This window comes from Accipiter gentilis, chromosome 25 (genome assembly GCF_929443795.1).
Source record: "Accipiter gentilis chromosome 25, bAccGen1.1, whole genome shotgun sequence".
In the NCBI taxonomy this organism is placed as follows: domain Eukaryota; kingdom Metazoa; phylum Chordata; class Aves; order Accipitriformes; family Accipitridae; genus Astur; species Astur gentilis.
In genome coordinates, this window is record NC_064904.1 from 20,554,910 (window position 1) to 20,570,317 (window position 15,408).

Genomic DNA, 15,408 nt, shown 5'->3' on the forward strand with positions numbered 1-15,408 from the left:
CTCCCTCGAGGGCCCGCCCCGGCCCCGCCGGAGCTGCGGTGAGGCGGCGGAGGGCGGGCGGGCGACGGGGAACGGGACCGGGGACGGTGCTGCCGTTCTCTGAGGCGAGAGAGCTGCGCCGGGGCGGCCCCCCCCCCCTCCCCCCCCGGCGCCATGGAGCGGTACGAGAAGCTGAGCAAGGTCGGGGAGGGCTCCTACGGCGTCGTCTTCAAGTGCCGCAACAAGGACACCGGTCAGATCGTGGCCATTAAGAAGTTCTTGGAGTCCGAGGAGGACCCGGTGATCAGGAAGATCGCCCTGCGGGAGATTCGGATGCTGAAGGTGGGCGGTGGGCGGGGTAGGGTGGGCTTTGGCGGCCAACGGCACCGCTGCCGGCTGGGCGGCTGTGGTGCCTGCGGGCTGTGTCCCGCCATTGCGAGCCCTGAGGGGATCTGGAGAGCCCTGAGGGAGCTGCCAGGGGAGGGGGCGTGAGGGAAGAAGCGAGGGGATGGGGCGTCGTGAGGAGACGGGGCGTGAGAGCAGCCGTGAGGGGATGGGGCGTCGTGAGGAGACGGGGCGTGAGAGCAGCCGTGAGGGGATGGGGCGTCGTGAGGAGACGGGGCGTGAGGGCAGCCATGAGGGGATGGGGCGTCGTGAGGAGACGGGGCGTGAGGGCAGCCGTGAGGGGATGGGGCGTCGTGAGGAGACGGGGCGTGAGGGCAGCCATGAGGGGATGGGGTGTCGTGAGGAGACGGGGCGTGAGGGCAGCCATGAGGGGATGGGGCGTCGTGAGGGGGGAAAGCAAGGAGACGGGGCGTGAGGGAGTGGTAGGTAAGGTGGCCAAGTCAGTTTCTCTGGGAGAAAGCTGGTACCAGTGAAAGTCCGACCCGTTTGGCCGGGGACGGACATGCCTTGGGACCCTCCACAGCCCAGGCTGTCACACATCAAAGAGGATTGGTGCAGGTGGGAATTGAGACCCTGCAAAGGGCAGGCTGCCGATTTCTTCTTGCTGTGGGTGGTGGAGGAGCATCAACAAAGTCATCACTGTGCCCTTCAGAGAGGGATTGATCCAGTCTCTGTCCCCCCGTGGAGTCAGCGGTGTCCCGGCCGGTACAGGCACTGCTCTGCCCTTGGCATTGTGGTTGGCACCACCTGTAACAGGCCAGCCAGCAGCAGACCCCTCTGCGTCCAGGAGATTCCCCCCCAGAGACAAGGACTGTTGGAGCTGGTGTAAAGCTTGCGAGCAAAAAGTGATCCTAGATAGCACAAGGTGAGGGATGGCCGCGGGTTGCAGCTTTCCTGGCTCCCCGCTTGATAAATCTGCCCCAGCTCCTCCTTAAAATGCCCTTTCTGAGCCCCTGGTTGTGGGGGATCTGCAGCGTCGGAGCCTGATGTGCAGGTGGGATCCAGCCGTGTATTGAATGCCGGGGGCTGTGTAGGCTTGGAGGTATTCACACATGGAAGTGACTGCAGAACCGGCACCTATGAACCGTGGCAGCACGTTGTCTTTGCTGATCCTTTCTTGATTTCTGGGTGAGAGCTCATCCTCACGTAGAAATGAGTCACTCGTTCAGCCTCTGTGTTTATTTTCCTGATGAAATAAAAGCACGGGAACATTTGCAGTGAGTCATAGGCCAGGTCCATCAAGTATGCAGAAATGAGGAGAAACCTAGGAGAAAGAGGGAGAGGATGGGGTAAGGTTTCCTTTCAAACACCCAGCTTCTGAGCATTTTCTAGAGCCAGAGGTTGTACCCATTGCTTCATGCTTAGCAGATGTTCATAGACTGTTGGGAGTTCGTCCTATCTCTTTTTGAACCAGTGTATTCATTTGGTCTCCATGGTTTCCTGAGGCAGTGAGTGCCACGACTTTAGGAATGTGTTGGTGAAAAAATATTTCCTTTTATTTGTTATAAACTTGCTGCTGGGTGATGGCATATAGTACCCTCAGTTGTGTGTTCTGAGAAGTGGAGAGAGTTGTTCCCTTTTCACTTTCTCCAGGGTACTTGTGACCTCATACACCTCCATCATCTCCCCATCTTCAGCTTTCTCCTTTCCTTACAGAAGAGCCATAGCTTTAAAACATTGAACTGATTAAAGAACCATATTAACAGCATGTTGTTTTATTATAAATTGTAAAATAATGACTTCCAATGATTCCTTTTTACGAGAAACATGCCATTCAGATTAGACACAATGCATTCTTGTAGACAGGCAATGATTTAGGATTTTGGAGCTAACAAAACCCTGCAGAAATGCACAGAGAAAGATGTTCCATTTTATTTAAAACTTGTTTCCCAAAATTCATAGTTCCTTGGTCTCTGATTTCTGCATGATGTTCCCAGACTTCACTGCTTGTTGGTATTTGCATAGCGGCAGTTGATGCTCATTGCAGTCAATGTTCCCTTCCATCAAGTTAGCTTAATTTGCTTGCTGGGAACCAAGTAACTTTCAGATTTGCAATTAAGTGCAAGATTTCAGCAGCTTAGAGTATTTCTGATTTTTCTTTTCCCAAAATCTCTTTGTGCTATCTGCTTGTCTTTTATTGAGCATTTATATATAAATAAGTGGTGTAAATGTTATTGTCAAAGGAATATGAAGGCCTGATTCTCTACCCACTGTAAAAAGAGGCAAAATAAGCCTGGATATCATCCCAGAAGAGCCATCACCTAGGAAAAAAGCGTGTTTATTTTTTCAGTTAGATTTTGGGGAGAAGCAACCTAAGTTTTTCTCCTATGTGAAGCAAACAGGTGACATGTAGGTATATTGTTTTAGTAAACAGTGCTGGAGATGCATTAAAATTTAAATATTATTAAAGATCCGAAGAGGAAGACAATCATTGCAGAAGTCACTTGTAATGCAGATGGTAAATGCATCATCCTTAAGGGTCCAAAGCCAACACCACTGTAGCTAGCCACAGCAGGATCCATGTCAGGGCACTGTTGATTTTAACAAGTGCAGACCTGCTTGACTATCTTTTCAACTTTTTCTCTGTAAATAGTAACAGTTTGTTTGTTTGTTTGTTGAGGTATTTCCTGGCTTAGGCAACAACTAAGTGTTTGTCAAAGATGTAGTGAGATTGTGTTTCATCAGTAAAAGATGTAGGGCCTGATAAATTATTATTCTGCACAGCAAATACCTTGTAGACAAAGGGTTTTTTATGGCCAGGAGCCATGGGAGGTGGGGTGGGAGAGCAGGGCAGTATGCAGTCTTGAAACACCCTGCGTGATCCTGATTCCATAGGAAAGGCTGGAAATACGTGAAAACAGAGCGAGCCTGTGTGTAAACCCGTCAGTTCCTGCTGTTTCCAGAAGAGTGTTGTCTCCCCAACCTTCGCATGGAGGCTGACACAGTTTTTAGCTCTGACATTACACAGAAGATGAAAGAAAAAGACAATGCAAAGCTGTGTTCATGTACGAAACAGAAAATAATCCCTGTCGTCTTAGCACAGGAGCATTTATAACTTTGGGGACGAGCCCATGCAGGACATGTGGCCTGTATGCAGAAGGTGACACACGGCCTTGTCACCCAAGCACGGGGCAGGGAGGGGAAGCCCATCCCGGTGCTGCCAGCAACCAGCCACCGGCAGCATTGGTAGCCTTAGAAACTGCACTCTGAAACACCGCGCCGCCAGCCAGGGATGTTTTTAGAATCGCTGGCAGATTTACGGTGGCTTTGTGTACACGTCTGCCTGCACAAGAGACATTGGCCCAGTGAACCCGACTGCCTGGAGAGCCCCAACTGTGGAGGCTGGCTGTGAGCGAGGCATGGGGAGACGCCATGGCAAGACTGCTCCCGGGGGACCCTCTCCACGCTTCTCACAGACAGGCAGGTTAACCCACTCTTGTGTGTGTGAGGGCTTGTTCACACAGCTGTGTCCCCTCGCAGCGTCCCCAGCTCAGCTAGAGCTTGTGCTTCCAAACCCAAGCTTGCTGTCTCCAGAAACCCCAGCTCCACGCACACGTGAGAATGACCAGGACAGACTGTCCCCTGGGCATGGCCTGCTCTGTGAAGGTCACTCCTGAAGGCTGACTCGTACAACCAACCTGTAACTGCTAGAGGTTTTCTAGAAATCTCAATCTGTTCTTGTTGATTTAACTTTCTTCTTGCTTTACAATCAGTTGGCAATTATTTCACCCTTACCTGTCTCTAAAAGTAGAATCTAAGCATTGCAGAGGTTGTCTCGTCTGCCCCCTTCCCGCTGGCAGGCTTGGCCGTACCCAGCAGTTTGTCCATGCTGGCAGGCAGATCTGCTGAGAGCAACAGAGGAATCAGGTGCCTGTTACCCAGCAGAGTTGCTGGAGGCCCAGCTTGCTCTCAGATATCTCTGTTATCGCTGATCTCTGGGAACATAATATGCCAACACACACCGAGAGCATGGAAAAGGAGGGATCCACTTCACACAGTCTATCAGGGGCTGTTTGGCTGGTGAGGGAAGGGGCCGTATCAGAGCCACGGCAGCTGTCTAATTTTCATGGTGGAGTCTGAACTGGTAGACTGGGCTTTGTCCAATGTACACATGGCAAAAGGTACTTTGCTGGATGTGGATATGCTTAACAGGATAGGTGGCACGTTATGTGCACAATTCCTGGGAGAATTGCTATCATTGCTGGGATTTTCAGCAGTCTTGCAGGCCGTTCTCCATGCCTGATTGTCTTTTGCAAAGTGGATAAGGAAATGACAAGAATGGAGATACTGCTAGATAAATACTAAACTTGAGAGGTGTTACAAGCCTCCTGCCTGGTGGTTTCATGCTTTCTCTAGCAGCCCTGCCATGGGAACTGAGGGTGTGCAGAGAAAGTCCATCCGTTATGCAAGGTCAGGAGATGTGGCCAGGGCAGAGAAGGTTATGCTGACAGCCTCTACTGACACTGTCGGGTACCTTGTGCTAGACAGCGAAGGCACTTGGCATACAAATACTCACCAAGGAGGACCGAGGAAGTGGTCAGAAGATCTTGGTTGTAACCTAGGTTTGATCCAGATGGTGCGAAGGTCTTTGATGCTGGTAGATGGTTTACACAGTGTGGGCAGGATTGAAGGAACAAGACACGTATATGGGAAGAGATGCAGTTTAGAAAGATCAGCTCCTTGCTGCCAGTTTGCAGGACTGGAATAGGCACCTTCTGCACACTAACAGGGACCCTGTGTGTTGGCATATGGGCTCAGTATAGTTTGGGTTCTGTATAATGCCCCCCAGAGGCAGTGAGCTCCCTGGAAAGTCTCTCTTTACAAGGAGCTTTTACAGTGATGTGCTTGAATAAAATTATATTTTGCAAAGGGTCCCACAGTGTGCCCATCAGAGCACAGAAATAGCCTCTGCCATGCCTCTCCTACTCGTGACAGGCTGGCAATGAGGTATGGTGGAGGTCTTCTACTGACCTGCTCTTCTACTCACGCTCACTGGTTAACCTCGGGATTCAAGTCATGGATTTCAGTGACACTTCACCTTGGGGTTAACTGGGTGCTTCCCCAGACAGCTGCATTCCTCAGTTGAGGCCCCTTACAGTTTTCTCTAGTCTTGACTCTCTGCTTCCTTCTGCTTTGCAGGCTTTTCCAGATGGCTTAGAGGCACATTAGAAGATAGGGCTAGCGTAACTCCTAGGCAATGCCCTTTCCAGCCTCCTTGCTTAGAAATGTGTTTGTTTTAAAGCCTTGGTCAGGCAAAGCCCTCATGGATACAGGTCCCTGCAAGCAGAGGGGACGGTGCCATGAGTCATCTGAAAAGAAATAACATTCTGGAGTTGGGTCTGGCTTTTCTTTGTTTCCTTTTCTGAACACTGTTTTGTGCCCCTGAGTTCAAGCCCTCTCCCAGCCCTCCCCCAAAATGTGGGCGAAAGAAAAGGAAATGAGAAGCTCCAGTAATGTCCACCCTCACCTCTCGCAAGGTGCGTTTGAATAACCCTGCTGTGTTCAGGCTTTCTGTGTGGTAAGAAGCTGTCGGAGCTCCCCAGGAGAGGAAGCCCTGGTATGAGCACATGAAGTGGATTGAGAGGAAGAGGAAGAAGCAGCAATAAAAATTCTTCTAATTAACCCATTCAGATTCTGACAATAAGCTGGTGAAGCTGAGACCATGTGCTTTACTTAGGCTTATCAGGGGAGCTCTTGGTTTCTCCTAAATGTGTGTTTGCCTGCTACAGGCTCTTACCATGTGTGATTTCCCAAGCAATTCTCCAGGGAGAGCTGCTTTTCATTGTGGTGCAGTCAAAGGCTGGATACGTACAATGAAAGGCACTTCTGGAATAGCTGTGGGCATCGTGATGAATTCTTTATCTATGAGCATCTTTTCTAAGAGGCACTCGCTGAAGCCAAGCTGACTTGTTGCCCACGGTCAGTTCCTAAAATAACGACACCACAGGCTGAGCTGTGGCTGAGCTCCTTCTTCACGTTGCGCTGTGCTTGTATAAAAGGTTTCAGCTTAAAGAATTGAGACCCTTGCGGGCAAAAGCACTCTCCTGCACCTTTACCCCACTCCCCCGTGCAGTAACTAACCAGTCCATCTGTGTGTTACAGCAACTGAAACACCCCAACCTGGTGAACCTGCTGGAAGTGTTCAGGAGGAAGCGGAGGCTGCATCTGGTCTTCGAATACTGCGACCACACAGTTCTCCATGAGCTGGACAAGCACCCCCAGGGGTGAGTGGCCTGTCTGTCACTGGGAGCTTTGAGCAAAGGAGTCAGGGACTGTCTATGTCGTTGCTGCTCTGCACAGTTTTCAGAAGAATTTCATTAATTACAGGAGAGTTTTCTCAGCCCGGTGCCCAGGACTTGCTCTGTTACTGTGGTTTAGCAATGACATCCAAAAGAATTACATATGAGCCTGCGTGCGCTCCTGCACAGCGCTGCTCACCAAGGAGACTGGAGCACTGAGCCCAAGTGTTGGGGTGATCTTTGACTGGCTTGGCAGCAGCAAACCTGAGTGGCTTGGGAGCATCTTGTGTCTCGCTACGAAGAGGTTAGGGCTGCTGGGGGAGGTGGGCAGGTGGGATGGGGGCACGCAGCCCTCCTGCTGCTGCTCCCCAGGTGTGTTACACATCACTATGGGAGGCTGTGCAGTCCCAGGCTGCAGGCACTTGGGCAATGTCATTGAGCTCCCAAAACATATACAGTCTGTAGTGATGTCACTGATGACCCATATGACAGACCAGTGACTTCTAGCGCTCTGGCTTGCTGCTGTGCTAAGGAATATGTGTTGGCTGGCCGGAGTTACCAGGAGCTGTGCCTGCAGCTCTCTGCACAGCCTCAGGTCAGGTACCCTCTTCTTTAAACAGGCACTTGTACAAAGTGTGAGCTACACAGGCGGAAGGAACATTCTCCAGGACAGGGTTTGTTCTTTTGACACATTATAAATGACACTCCCCCTAAATACATTGTCCCTAATTATTCACAGTGACTTGGTGCTGTGGAAATGCTGAGCAGAAGTTCATAAATCATTTTACAGGCCTGGAGCTAAATGAATTGCCTGCAGGAGACTAATTGGGGGTTGAGTAAACAAGAGTCTGTTATTCTCTTTCTCCCTGATGTGGCGCTCTAGGAGGAGAATGGAGCATGCTAATAGCAGATCACTTTGTAAGCTGGTGAGCAGCTTTCACCCCAGTTTGAACCTGTTCACCTGGAATCTGAAGAGAGGAAGAAAAGTCTTCACATTTGCTTTCTGTTCATCAGAACAATTCCAGTGTGAACGAACGTGTAACGCCTGGTTGCATGCTTTGCTTTTGATCTTTGCTACACAGATGGTCAAGTCTTTTGTGGTCAGGATTGAGACGGGTGGGCACACGCCTCTTTGCACCGTGTTTCCAGGTCATTTGACCAACTTCATCCCCTTGTCAGGCTGTCAGTGCAGTACTCTTATCCCTCTAGGATGTTTCTGCAAGGAAACTCTAGCATTGCAACAGCAGTGTCAGCAACAAGACCTTCAGTGCTGACAGCAGAAGGTGCCTTAAAGAAAAAGCCAGGCTTGCTGCATATTGTTTTGGTTTAGTTTTGGGGTTGGTTTTTTTTTTCTTTATTATGTATCAGAAGCTTTTCAGCATGAAACACATGAAATAAAATTGGATTTGAGCTTGAAAGTGCCAAGACTGTCACCTCTGCCTTTCCTGGGGTTATTGAAGACCGTTACAGCCAAGGAAGTTTAAGTTTAAGTACAGTAACTGAAATTGAGGAGAGGAGGCTGGATTTTTAACAGAGGTTTTCTTTCTCTGAAGTGTTTGTCATCTGTTGGAGGGAAGGAGAGGAGATGCAGACCAAAGTAGAGCTTTATATTCTTGTCGGAACATCCTTCCCTGTCCCATTTTGGTTACCTGTCCACTCTGGACAATCAATGACTTGACAGCGTTGCAAGTCAGAGCATGCATCTATACCATGGATACTCCACCACCTCCAACTCTCTGAGCAGTTGCAGAGGCTGAAATGCCTGCTGGCATTTCAGGAGGATTGCCAGGAAGCGTGGATGCTAAGCACAGCCACAAGACAGGATTTGACACGGACTTGCACGCACTGACGTGTGGTCATTACTTGGCAGGCTTCATGCTGGCTGTGACTGAGTGGTACCAGACACTCTGGCATGCTCTTAGCTGCCATAAATCCTGGGGTCTTATTGCATTGACTGGATTTGGAAGTGGTGTTGATGTTCTCTTTGATGCTCCTGCGATGCTTGGAGGGTAACCTGACAGGAGAGCATTGCTTTCTGCAGAGGGGTGCAGGCAGAGCTCAGCCTCAGCTCTGAAACACAGGAAGAGGTACAAACAGCCTCCACCATCAGCAGCCCAGCATGACTGGTTCCCTGCAGTGGAAGATCAACAAACTGAGGGTTATTATGTGTTTCTTGTAACTTATTTATAGCAAGAAAATGCAGCTAGTGGTTTTTTTCTGAGTTTTCTGACTTGGTCCCTGACCAGGTTTTGCTCAGAGATCCCTGTACAATGCTAGCACTCAAAGGCCTCCTCTTCCTTTTTCCTGTAATAGTGAAGTTATTTTTAATGGCCAAAATAAAAATGTGCTTTTTTAAAACAGGGTGCCGGAGCATCTAGTGAAGAGCATAACCTGGCAGACCCTCCAAGCTGTGAACTTCTGCCATAAACACAATGTAAGTCCCCTAAACAGCAGTAACGATTGCCTGTAACATGGCTTTGGAGGAGAAGATTCTGTTGCCATTTTCCTGATTACAGAGCTTTCATGGGACGAAGTCAGATGAAATTTCCTGTTTTCAACAGGAAACATATCTGAAATATTAGTGTATACCCACAACAGCTGCATTTACTATCACACAGGTCCCTTGGGTTTGCTGTCAAGGAATGATTTGCACTCATGACCTTAGACAAGCTTCCAGGCTCAACAGGAATATATCTTTGTATGTTCGCTGTGCTGTGCATTAGAACTGACGTTTAGAAGACTGGCTTAATATCTAATCAGCTGAGACCTGAGCAAACTGCTACTGGTTTCACAGGAAGTCCTTCTGTTGATAGACATAGGTATTGAATCATAACACCAGTTAAAAGGTTTCAAAAATTAGATACAGTAAACCACTTTTACAACCCTTCCTCTGCTTTCTGGAGGGAGATGCGAGTTGTGTGCATGACAAATATTTTGTCAAAAGCAGTGGGGATGCTTTAAGAAGCAGGGAAGGAAAGGAGCCTTTTGGAGAAGTTCTTTAGGCAAACTTAGCTGTAATTGGTTTTGTTTATCTGCCAATATTTGAGATTTAGGAGTCGGGCAGGAGATCTCTCTGGAATGGGTGTTTTGTCTTTGCTGGGACAATTATGTCCAGTTGAGCCACAGGAACTTGGCCATAGGTCTGTCCTGCTTCCAGGATTTGTTGTTTTTCTTCTTTTTTTCTGTTCCCCCACTCAGTCTGAAAGATTTAATGGAACTTTAAAGCCAAGAGAACAATGAGATGCTGCAGTCTGACCTGCTGTAGATCACAGGTAATGAGGTTTTATGCAGCTGCCCTTTTTGGAACTCCATGACACTGGCTTCACAAGCAGCATTTCAGTCCTCAGGAGGAGATACAATAATTTACCACCAGCTTAGCTGGGAAAGGTCTAAGGTGTTTGTGCTGAGGTGATGGTAAGGGAGGGACAACATGAGCTAGATCCTGGTGATTTCAGTAGAGCATACCCTTCACACATAGGCAGAAGAAATTAAAGTCTCTGCTAGTTTGATCAGCAGAAACTCTTTCCCAAGCCCAAATTCAATTGTTGTGAACCTTCAGCAGGCAACGTGACTTCTCAAGAACCACAGAATTGCTGATGTTGGAAGGGACCTCTGGAGATCATCTTGTCCAGCCCTCCTACCTAAGCTGGGTCAGCCAGAGCAGGCCGCTCAGAAACTTTCCCAGTCAGGGTTTGAATATCTCCAAGGATGGAGGCTCCACAGACTCTCTCGACAACCTGTCTGGGTGTTTGGTGAAAAAATAATTGCTTGTATTTAAATGGAATTTCCTGCGTGTTCAATTTGTGCCCATTGCCTGTCATACTTTCATTGGACACCACTGAGGGAAGCCTGGCTCAGTCTTCTTTACTTCCCATCAGGTATTTATGCACATTGATAAGATCCCCCCTGAGACTTCTCTTCTCCAGGTTGAATGATGGTCCCAGCTCTCTCATCCTCTTCTTGCATGTCAGATACCCCAATCCCTTAGTAATTTTAGTGGCCCTTCACTGGAGTCACTCCAGTATGCCCACATCTTCCTTCTACTGAGGATCCCAAAGCTGGACACAGAACTGTGGAAGTGTCTCACCTGTGCTGAGTAGAGGGAATACCAGGCATGCTCTGACATCTACAAGGATAGATAAAGTCCCACATCTAAACCATAGCCTTCATCTCATCTGTGAGCTTTGCCAGGAAAATCATTTGGTTGTCTACCAGATTATCAGTCAAAAAACTTCATGGACTTCATCCAAGAAGTGATCCCAGAGGACCTACACACATCTCATTAGGATCTCCCCACATATTCATAAAACCGAGTCCCTTATTAGAAGTGTGTTACACACAGCTGTTATCAAGTGAGTTGCATTTGCAGAGAGCCAGGTTAACAACAATCCTTGCTATGCAAACCTCGCTCCTCCTGCTAACAGATTCCCAGCTGGTTCTGGGGAGCTGACGCAATACAGAGCTATGCAGCTGAAGCTGGGAGCCTGCACAGTGTCTCGTCCCAAAGGTGGGGTATAGGCAGGGTAGTTGTCGTGCCCAGCAGGACGTGGCTTTAGCTGCTGTTAAGAAATCCTTTCATCTTCTCTCTCAGCAGGAATGATTGCCTGGCACAATGTGCAAGGGGTATGTGGCTGAATTAAGAGGGTCTTTATCTGAGGGCTGGGTTAATACTTGCTTCTAACCTAGTTTTCTTTCTCTTTCCAGTGCATCCACCGCGATGTAAAGCCAGAAAACATCCTGATAACAAAGCACTCTGTCATCAAACTTTGTGACTTTGGATTTGCTCGCATACTGAGTAAGTGCCAACTTGCTACTTATATGGATTGTTAACACAAGAAATATAGGATCAGGCTTTCAAACAGCAGTAAAGATTCAGCTGTCGTCTGATGCATGTGTAAATCATCCTATATAAAGGCTGGCATGTTTTCACAGAGAAGCTCTGCTAAAGGCTGGGTAGAGATCCCCAAACCAGCTTAAAGGGAGCTAGCCCAGACACCCCGATGCCAAGTGCCTCTATAAACAAACTGTGTCTGAGCTCCCTGCTGCCTTGGGCATCTTGGAGCTGCCCAGCCGTTGCTTATGCAATGCTGGAGACACAGCTGGAGTTCCCTGGCAGGAGGAGCCCCTCTGGCAGAAGACGCCATCTCTGCAAACAATGGGTTCACATTTTCCGTTGTAAAGAAACCCCCTAATCTGTTTTTTTTTTAGTTCTTGTTCAGACAAATCATGTGTGCTTTGAGAACTGACCACTGGCTGGTGCAAGGCCCTGCTGTGGAGCTCTGCATATTTTCATTTGGAGAAAAACATGGTCCTGATTTTTGCCAAACCTTAAGTGTTTCCAAAGTTGGGTTCTGCTAGTGGCCAGTGACTCATCCTGTTCCTGTAGCTATTGCCTGCCCAGGAGGTGCCCCAACATGTGTAACAACTGATGGTGGCTCATCTGCATCATTCTGATCCCACACTCCTGTTTGTTTCTCTCCTTCCTGACCCCAACCTAGCTGGTCCGAGTGATTATTACACAGACTATGTGGCTACCAGGTGGTACCGCTCTCCGGAGTTACTTGTGGGAGACACCCAGTACGGCCCTCCCGTGGATGTGTGGGCGATAGGCTGTGTCTTTGCAGAGCTGCTATCTGGGGTCCCCCTGTGGCCCGGCAAGTCTGATGTCGACCAGCTGTACCTCATCCGGAGAACCCTGGGTAAGTGTCCCCTCGGCAGTGGTCAGAACCCCAGTCTTCCTGATGCCTTTGGCAAGACCAGAGCTTGCCCACGAGGACTTTCCTCTGTGGTGGGAATCAGGATTCTCCAGGAGGTGAATTTACCCAGTGGATCTGTCCCTTTAGTAGGTGCTGGCTTATTTGCGGTGTTACTGTCCTTAAAAGGGAGCTGGCTTTTCCTGGCATGACTTACACATACACATCTTGTTAGGAGTTCATGTAGTTGGAGAAACAGATGCTGCTGCAGGTCCTGGCAGGATCTGGGGAAATGAAGTTGGCATCCATGTGGGTGGTGACTGTTCTTCAGAAAAAGACCCGTGGGGCAGAATTGGTTTCAGCTTGCATGAGCCAGCAGTGTCAGGCTGTGGCTAAAAGGCTCACAACGGACAGGGCTGCGTAAGCAGGATCATTGCCTACAAACTGCCTGAAACCATCCTTCCACTCTTTTTAGCAGTGGTCGCCTCTGCTCTGGTGCTGGGCAGTTTAAGAAAGATGTGGGGTGTGTTAGGTGACCACGGATGCCCCTCCTGGTCCTTTGGGGTGGCTCAGTGACTACCGAGGTGTGGGGAGCACAGGGCCAGCCCCACAGGAGACACAGAAACACCTGCCTCTGCTACTGTCCTTTCCACATCTTCACCTGCCACCACACAGGTAGAAAAATGAGGTTCCTGTGCCAGAAAGGGCCAGGAGTGTTTTGCATAAAGGTCTGAAAGATCCAGGTATTTTTCAGGGTTTGGTACCAAGCAAAGTGTTCCCTGCCTCTAGATAACGAATAGTTGGATTTAGTTCATCACAGCTTTGGAGGTCCGGTAAACATTGCCAGTGCCTGTTGATTGATGGCTGTGTGCTTGGGAAAGAGAGTGTGAACATGGAAGTTTGACTATTCCACCCGTTTCTCTTTATTCACCAAAGAATTTTGGGAGCCATTCCGGATTTGGAACAGAGGTTAAATAAAAGAGCCATTATTCATGTAACATTTAAATGAATCCAGTCTCATTGATTCTATTTGATGTTGGTGTGAATGTGATTTCTTGAGTGGAAAGGAACAAATGCCCACTTTTAACTGAAATACGTTGGAATGAACTGAGAATTGTAATTTTTACCGAGCGGCCTGTAAAACTATAAAGGTGACTACTAGCTTTAAACAGATAAGCTCCTTAGCTAGAAAAATAATTCAATGTCAATTGCCTCATCCTCCAGAATACATTTATGCCAGTGTTAGGTGAGTTATAATTTATTTTTAATGATAGGGTTTCAGCCAGAAGAAATTCCCTCTTCATCCAGGTGATGGACTGAGGCAGTGTTTACAGAAAAAAGCTCCTTGGTCAAAACTGTGTAATTATGGTGGTTTGGCTATTGTACTGGCTCTTTTGTTACGGATTTGATTTTAACATTTTGCTTGCTCTGAGCTGCGCTAAGCTTCAAAAAAGGGCCCTGAACCTGCATTGGGGAAAAGCTACAGCATGTTCCTGTTAGTGCTGCATTTCAGCAGTTTTCTGTACAACATCCTCAGGAGTGTATAAAAAGAATTTCACCCAATATGAGTTAAATTTTAATGAAGCTGGAACACTTGTGGTTAGCCTGTCCCCTTCCAGCAGTCAGAGAAGACACGACTGTTTATGCAGACAGGCTGTCTCTTGGGAACCCTTTTCCTTTGAAAATGCTGAAACACAGCATCAGCGTGGAGAGCAGGCCAGCAGAGCCCTGCTCACCCTCCCTCGCACAGGGCACACCAACAAAGCATGCCCACGCTGCCATGTGGCCAACTCCAAAACAAACAGTGGCTCCTGCCAGTTACTCATCAGAGCCCAGGGCTGGTCCATCGTGTCTGGTGTGAGCAGGGAAGTCAGCTGCTGAATCTCATCTTGCTTAACACTGGGAAGGATCCCTGGCTGAAGCTCGGTGCTGTGGCATGGCTGGAGTTTCAGATCCTGGTAGGTGTTTGCACAGCACCCTCTAGCTATGATGCTGAGACACGTTTCCCCACTCAGCGACACATGGATCCTGAGTTCGGCCAGCACACGGTGGAGGTACAGGTGCTGGCACAGAGCAGATGTGGTTGTGCAACTTAGTGCCTTGCCCACCTCATTCCCTGGTGCTCTACCGAGGGGTCTTTTTGCTAGTGCAGATCCAAATTTGCGGTTACCCAAATAATGCAGTGACAGGATCTAGGCATTTGGCATGGGAAGATACATAGAAATATGTATTTTTAAAGGTGCCCAGCTATAGTGGCCACAGTTCATAAAAGCCACTCTGCAGGACAGCACAGAAACTCAGAGCCTGGACGATGCACAGTGGCTGGGTACTCCTGCTCCAAAATCTGCTCCCACCAGCTGAATTTCTTTGAGCTGTTTACAGCATGAGGCCCTGGGCAGTTGTGACTGCAGGCCGCTGGAGCTGTGCGGCCCTGCCTTTCATTCAGAACAGTCACACGGCTGTGGGATCACTGATGTCCTAGATGGATGTTAGTTTTCACAAAAGAACGTTTGAACGTTGGCTCACTTGATGGTACTCCGTCTCTTTAGATGTTCTCTCAGATGGTGTCAGCCTTGTTAGAGGATATAAGCTTGTTCAATGCAGGCACTGTAAAAACAGCAAATTAATACGACTTTGTTTGTTGTTTTTTTTATTCTTGGTCAAAGGGGATCTTATTCCCAGGCACCAGCAAGTGTTCAGCACCAACCAGTTCTTCAGTGGGGTAAGAATTCCAGACCCAGAGAGCATGGTAAGAGCTCCCTCCAGATGCACTTCCCTTGAGGCCAGCGCTAACCAGCAATCTCTCTGCAGTACTAAGGAGACATGGGTGTTTGGACAGAGAAATGTTCCTGCTTCTTTTTACCCAGAGAATACATGCTGCCTGCTTTGGAAGTAGAGCTGGAAAAGCCTCGCTTGCTCAGCTTGACCAGTCCTTTCCTGCGCAGCATTTTTCCCCAATCCAAAAGCTTTGCTCTCTAATTTGCTAACGTACACTAGAACATTATTTGGAGGTGGCTGAACCCCTTTCATGATGTTGTAACCAATACCCTGTGTAAAAGCAGTGAAACAAATGCTTAATCTCTGCTCCTTCT

General features: G+C 48.5%; 1 protein-coding gene across 3 annotated transcripts in view; it reads left to right on the forward strand.

Annotated features, from left to right (window-relative positions):
- Nucleotides 1-15,408, forward strand: part of CDKL1 (cyclin dependent kinase like 1) — an 18,495-nt gene continuing 3,087 nt past the window's right edge. Inside the window, exons 1-6 of one of the 3 annotated variants that reach the window (XM_049829031.1) lie at nt 1-321; nt 6,487-6,608; nt 8,985-9,057; nt 11,328-11,418; nt 12,122-12,322; nt 14,983-15,038. In XM_049829031.1, the coding sequence (XP_049684988.1) occupies nt 154-321; nt 6,487-6,608; nt 8,985-9,057; nt 11,328-11,418; nt 12,122-12,322; nt 14,983-15,038 (711 nt within the window). In that variant the 5' untranslated portion in view covers nt 1-153. Of the gene's footprint in view, nt 322-6,486; nt 6,609-8,984; nt 9,058-11,327; nt 11,419-12,121; nt 12,323-14,982; nt 15,066-15,408 lie in introns of all 3 variants that reach the window. The other 2 variants (XM_049829030.1, XM_049829032.1) reach the window with 2 other exon arrangements.